Raw genomic sequence first — 6,633 nt, 5'->3', positions numbered from 1 at the left:
ATGGCAGAGTGGTTTGATGAGGAGGCGTTTGATTCTTGTACTGCTTGTGTGAGGACTTTCTATGTGACCTGGGGCAAGACAGTTAGCCTTTCTGCATCAATTCTATTATTTGTTTTAAAAAAAAAAAAAAAGTAAAAAGAGTATCTACTTCATCTGTTTTTGTCTTTGTTGTTTTTTAGTACTTAATGAGATAATACATATAAAGCAGTTAAAGCAGTGCCTGACTCATAACTGATACTCAGTAAATGTCAGCTATTATTATCGTATTGAATAGCTTTCTAGTTCATATGGGGCACCATTTACTTTTCAATCCAGTATGTTAACCCTGGTCATGATCAACTGATTTCCCCACACCAAACTGCATTTTCCAAATTCCCTCCAGGTGGACTAGGTGGATTAAAGAACTTTAAGCATAGCTACTAATATTTTGACTCTACCTACAATTGTTATTAGCTTTTTTTGAGGTGGCCCCTGACTCTTGGCGACCCCATACACAACAAAACGAAATGCTGCCCGATCCTGTGCCAGTTCCATGATTGGTTGCAGATCAGACCGCTGTGGTCCACAGGGTTTTCATTGGCTGAGTTTTGGAAGTAGATCACCAGACCTTTCTTCCTAGTCCATCATAGTCTGGAAGGTCTGCTGAAACCTGTTCAGCATCATAGCAACATGCAAGCCTCCACTGACAGACAGGTGGTGGCTGGGCATGAGGTACATTGGCCGAGAATTGAATTCCCACATAGAAGACAAGGCTTCTACCGTTGAACCACGACTGATAATCAGTTAAGAAGGGAACAATTATCTTGGGGGGGGCCACACTTTGAGAAGCAAGGCTTTATATGACATTACACTGTAAGAGCAGCTGACTTTCTTTAACTCAAGTGAGTGAACCAAACAGTCATTTCACCACCTCTTACAAACAAAAGGGTCCCCGCCAGCTGGGCCTGAGACAGAACAAGGTAAATTTAGACATCGTCTCTAAAATATCTATAAAGCAATGTCACTCAATGGGGGCAATTTTGCTCCCCGCCCCCGGGGGGGAGGGATATTTTGCAATGTCTAGACACATCTGTGGTTGTCACAACTGGACGGAAGCAGTACTACTGACATTTAGTGCATAGAGGGCAGGGATGCTGCTAAACGTTCTACAATGCAACAAAGAATCATCTGGCCAAAAATGTCAATAGTGCTGAGATTGAGAAACCCTGGTCTAGAAGAAAAGGAAGATTGGTCTACCAAGTTGTTTGGGTTTAGACAAAACGTTGCCCCAATTATGGTAGGAGAAGTAAGAGGAACCTGATGTTTCTGCAAATCTCATGTCTGGGGTGGCTTCACGCTCCTCCTCGCTGCTCCCCTGCACCGCCCCCCAGCCTGGTCTTTGCACTTGGAAACTCCAGCGCTGGCAGCCTGGAGTCTCTGTGTCTCAAAGCTGCCTGCCGTCCATCTCCTCATTTCAGAAGACTCCAGACACAGAATCACTCAATGCAACCTAGAAAGGTACTTTAAACATCGGGACAAATTCACATATTTTAAGGACACTAGATGTGTAAGCTGTTATATGGGAGTGTAGAGTGAGGAGGGGAGGAGAGGGAACCCAAACCATAGATCCGTTTTTTTTTTAGATTATAAAGACAAATTTTGGTAGTCTAAAATGTTGGTTCTTCGAAGCTAAAGCAAGACCTTTAATAACATTAGAAGTGGTTTTGCAGAGTATGTCTTTAGTCTATATAACTTTGAGGAAGTAAATACTATTAATAGGTGTTTTCAAGAGCACATTTGCAAACACATTTTTAAGCTACAGCATTTTGCCTTCTTTGAAACGTAAAGTTTGGTGTTTTCTCTTTATCTTAGTTGATGCTGGTGGGCTCATCTTCGGCTGACCTTGTTCTCTCTCATGCTCTGCTCTTTTCCACCAGAAGACCTCAACATTCCATTTGGGAGGAAGCCTAAAAATGGTAAGGACAGCTAAGAGACCCCCCAAAATCGTTACCTGTAATCTCTCCGGGAAGAACCGAAACCAGCCACCAAGTGTGATGCTTAAGAATCTGTAGTTTATTTACTGGGGAAACAGCTTTCTGACATTTCATAATCAAGATGAATCATGGGACTATTGTGTAATTCCAGATTAATCAACGCTTGCTCGGTCCAACTGCCTAAAAGAGGTAAAATGGGCAGTAGTGGCGAGAAACAGATGTTTGTGTTGGGGAAATAACCTCTGTGGATCTCATTTTCTCATCCTGTATTTCTGGCTTTAAAGCCACACAAATCATTGGGGTTTCCGTAACTGTAAAATGAGCATTAAGATATCTCCCCAACTACCATCCAGGGCCACCGTGAGGCTCAAATAACATGATATTTGTTCATGTCCTTGGTAAGCTGTCAAATGTGATGCCAATAAACCAAAAAAAACCAAACCCACTGCCGTCAAGTCGATTCCGACTCATAGTGACCCTATAGGACAGAGTAGAACTGCCCCCATAGGGTTTCCAAGGAGCAGCTGGTAGATTTGAACTGCCGACCTTTTGGTTAGCCGCCTGAGCTCTTAACCACTGTGCCACCAGGGCTCCGTGATGCCCATATGAGTTAGTTATTAGGTGTAATGAAAACTAATCCGAAAAAGGCATCAGTGGCTCTTTTCTGAAATTATTTTGTCACCCAAATTAAACACACAATGGAAAGTGCCGTCGAATCATCTCCAACTCTTTTGGCAACCCCATGTGTGCAGAGTGGAACTGCTCCATAGAGTTTTCGAGGCCGTGACCTTTCTGAAGTAGATCACCAGGATTTTCTTCTGCGGCACCGCTGGGTGGGTTTGAACCATCAACCTTTCTGCTAGTAGTCGTTTGTGCCACCCAGGGACTCGACGATGGAGAGTAGTAACCAGGAACCCACTCCGACTTTAGGTCTGACCGTTGGTTCTGGGGTTCGTTTTGTGTTATACCCCTGAGGTATAGTGAAGAGCTAACCGTGGGGGTTCTAGGTTACAAAGGAAACGACTGCTCAGAGTTTCATTTCCTAGAAACCCAGCTGTCTATTTTAATGCAAACATATACCTACATCTGCCTACGCACCGTGAGGTAGGGATGATAATAATAAAGATGTTGTTGTTATTGTTAGTTGCCCTCAAGTTGGCTGTGACTCACGGCGACCTTATGTATAACAGAATGAAACGTTGCCTGGTCCTGCACCATCTTCATGATCGGAGTTGGTATGTGAGTCCATTGTTGCGGCTGCTGTGTAGTGTCTTCCAACCTAGGGGGCTCATGTTCCAGCACTGTATGGGACAGTATTCGATTGTGATCCATAGGGTTTCCATGGGCTAATTTTTGGAGGTAGATTGCCAGGCCTTTCTTCTTACTCTGTCTTGGTCTGGAAACTCTGCTGATACTTGACCATCATGGGTGACCCTGCTGGTATTTCAAATACTGGTGGCGTAGCTTCCAACATCATAGCAACATGCAAGTCACTACAGTATGACAAATTGACAGATGACTGGTGGATAATAAAGATAGCTCGTGTTTATTGAACACTTAGCATGAGCTGAACATCACACCAAGGGCTTGATATATATGATTCTATTTGCACCTTGAAGCAGCCTTGGGAGGTACAGATGTGGACACTGGGGCTTGGAGAGGTTAAGAAGCTTGAGTGCATTGGCCCTGCTGGTAAATGGGCATAGACCCGGTGGCCTGACTCCAGAAGCCATGCTGGAAACCACTCTGTTAGACATACATGAAGCCCAGCACTCACTGTGATCCAGAAGACACTCAAGAAATGTCGTAGGTTTTGACTATGTTATTTGACTACTTAAGAAAAGAGAGGAAATTGATTTTTCTTTTACCAGGAACGACATAAGGCAATTCTCAAAAGAAGAAATACAAATAGCCAAAAGCACAGGAGAAATATTCAACCTTATTAAGTCATCTGTTCAGATTTTTGATCTGAAAATTCCACTTTTAGAAAATCTTAAATGATCAGGGATATGGTGAACTAGTTACAAAGATATTCTATGCAGCATGGTAAACAGAAACCTCAAGTCCAGAATATCTCATGCCCATGGGAGTGGGGTAGTATATTAATTTTGGTACACCCATTAAATGGAATCTTATGTAACCACGAAATCACATTTTTGAAAAAGAATAAGAAAACCAAACCCATTGCCGTCGAGTTGATTCTGACTCAATGACATTAAAAAAAAAAAAAAAACCTCATGATATAATGTTAAATGAGAAAAACAAACTAGAAATCTATAAAGGCTGGATATTCCTGGTTTTTTCACCTACATGCAAGATAAGCGCCAGATGCTTTTCTAAATGTGCTACATATATTTTCTTATTAATCTCACAGAGCAGCACTGTAGTGTAACCATTTTACCGTTGAGAAATCAGAGGCTTCACTGGGGTCAAGTGCTTTGCCAAAGTAAGTACTTGGCAGAATAAGGATTTCAAGTCAAATCTTTCCCCTGACAAAGTCCTGGCTATTACAAAAATGCTTCTGCTGTGTGAAATGTATGCAGGGGCAGGGAGATTAGGATTAGAAGGAAACATGCAAAAAATGTTAATAATAGTAATTTTAAAAGCAAAAACATTATTCTGCTCTTAACTATAGCAAATTTCTTCATGGCTAAATAAAGGGGTAATAAGGAATCCGTTTAGTAAACTAATCAAAATCTGAATTAAAAGAATATATTAGAAAGTTGTGCTGGATTTGAAAACCATTGTCTTAGTTTCCTAGTGCTGCTGGAACAGAAATACCACAAGTGTATGCCTTTAAAGAACAGCTATTTCTTTTTCACCATTCTCGAGGCTAAAAGCCCACATGAGGGTCTTGCCTGTGTCAATTCTTTCCTTGTCTTCCTGTGTGCGAGAGCATCTCTGTGTCTAATTTGCTTTTTTTTTTTTTTTTTTTAATAACTCAGAAGTGATTAGATTTAGACCCCACTCTACTGGGATATGATCTAATTAACATAGCAAAGAAAACTCAATTTCCAAACAGAATTACATTCACAGATACAGGGGTTAGGATTCTAACACATATTCTGGGGGGACACAATTTAATCCATAACAATCATCAGCACAGATGAACTGACCAGTCTCTTTGTACTCCAAGAATGGATCATTTATATCTCAGAAAGCCACCAAATTAAGGCTGGGATCAGCAAGCTGCAGTCTGTGGACTAAATCCAGCTTCCATCTGTTTTTGTACAACCCGCAAGTTAACAATGTTTTTCTGTTTTTCGAATGGTTGGAAAAAATCAAAAGAAGAATACTATTTGTGACACATAAAATTTATATTAAATTCAAATTTCAATGTCCACCAATAATTTCATTGCTTATGTATTGTCTACCGCTGCTTTCATGCTACAGAGGCAGAATTGAGTAGCTGTAACAGAGACCCTATGGCCTGCAAAGCCTAAAATATTCTGTTGTGCAAAATATTCACTGAGAAAATTGAAGCAATCAGAAGAGAACTTCTACGGAACTTTATAGAAAAGGTTTTCGTTTCTTTTTTTTTTTTTAATTGCGCTTTAGGTGAAAGTTTACATAGCAAATTAGTTTCTCATTAAACAATTAATGCACCTATTGTTTTATGATATTGGTTGCCAACCCCATGACATGTCAACACTCTCCCTTTCTCAACCTTGGGTTCCCCATTTCCATTCGTCCAGCTTTCCTGTCCCCTCCTGCCTTCTTGTCCTTGCCCCTGGGCTGGTGTGCCCATTTAGTCTCATATACATGCTTGAACTACATGTGTTACTATTTGTTTTATAGGCCTGTCTAATCTTTGGCTGAAGGCTGAACCTCAGGAATGACTTCAGTACTGAATTAAAAGGATATCCAGGAACCATACTCTCAGGGTTTCTCCAGTCTCTGTCAGACTAGTAAGTCTGGTCTTTTTTTGTGAGTTTGAATTTTGTTCTACATTTCCCTCCAGCTCTGTCCAGGACCCTCTATTGTGATCCCTGTCAGAGCACTCAGTGGTAGTAGCCAGAGACCATCTAGTTGTGCTGGACTCAGTCTGGTGGAGACTGTGTAGTTGTGGTCCACTAGTCCTTTGGACTAATCTTTCCCTGGTGTCTTTGGTTTTCTTCATTCTCCCTTGCTCCAGACGGGGTCCCCTTCCTCCAGACAGTGGAGTATCTTAGATGGCCGCTCACAAGCTTTTAAGACCTCAGATGCTACTCACCAAAGTAGGCTGTAGAACATTTTCTTTATAAACTATGTTATGCCAACTGAGTTGGAAAAGAATGTGTACTTTGCGGCTGTTGGGTGGAGTGTTCTATATATGTCTATGAGTTCAAGTTGGCTGATGGTGGCCTTTAGATCTTCTGTATCTTTGCTGAGTTTCTTTCGAGACGTTCTGTCCTTTACCGAGAGTGGTGTGTTGAAGTCCCCTACTATTATACTGGAACTGTCAATTTCTCTTTTCGGTGCCATTAAAGTTTGTTTTATGTATTTTGGATCCCTGTCATTGGGTGTGTAGATATTTATTATGGTTATGTCTTCATGCTGGATCATCCCTTTAATCATGATGTAGTGCCCTTCTTTGTCTTTTATGGTGGATTTTGTTTTAAAGTCTATTTTATCTGAGATTAGTATTGCCACTCCTGCTCTTTTTTGGTGGCTGTTTGCT

General features: G+C 41.2%; 1 protein-coding gene across 3 annotated transcripts in view; it reads left to right on the top strand.

Moving 5' to 3' along the window:
* Nucleotides 1-1,398: 1,398 nt before the first annotated feature.
* The window catches only part of TLR7 (toll like receptor 7), a 33,720-nt gene continuing 28,485 nt past the window's right edge, over nucleotides 1,399-6,633 (top strand). Inside the window, exons 1-2 of one of the 3 annotated variants that reach the window (XM_023740707.1) lie at nucleotides 1,399-1,497; nucleotides 1,917-1,955. In XM_023740707.1, the coding sequence (XP_023596475.1) occupies nucleotides 1,483-1,497; nucleotides 1,917-1,955 (54 nt within the window). In that variant the 5' untranslated portion in view covers nucleotides 1,399-1,482. Of the gene's footprint in view, nucleotides 1,498-1,851; nucleotides 1,956-5,843; nucleotides 5,882-6,633 lie in introns of those variants that run through there. The other 2 variants (XM_004386347.3, XM_023740708.1) reach the window with 2 other exon arrangements.

This window comes from Trichechus manatus, unplaced genomic scaffold, assembly GCF_000243295.1.
Source record: "Trichechus manatus latirostris isolate Lorelei unplaced genomic scaffold, TriManLat1.0 scaffold00162, whole genome shotgun sequence".
NCBI classification, from domain to species: domain Eukaryota; kingdom Metazoa; phylum Chordata; class Mammalia; order Sirenia; family Trichechidae; genus Trichechus; species Trichechus manatus.
The sequence above is the reverse complement of the archived record's forward strand: the minus strand, read 5'-3'. Positions and strand labels throughout refer to the sequence as shown.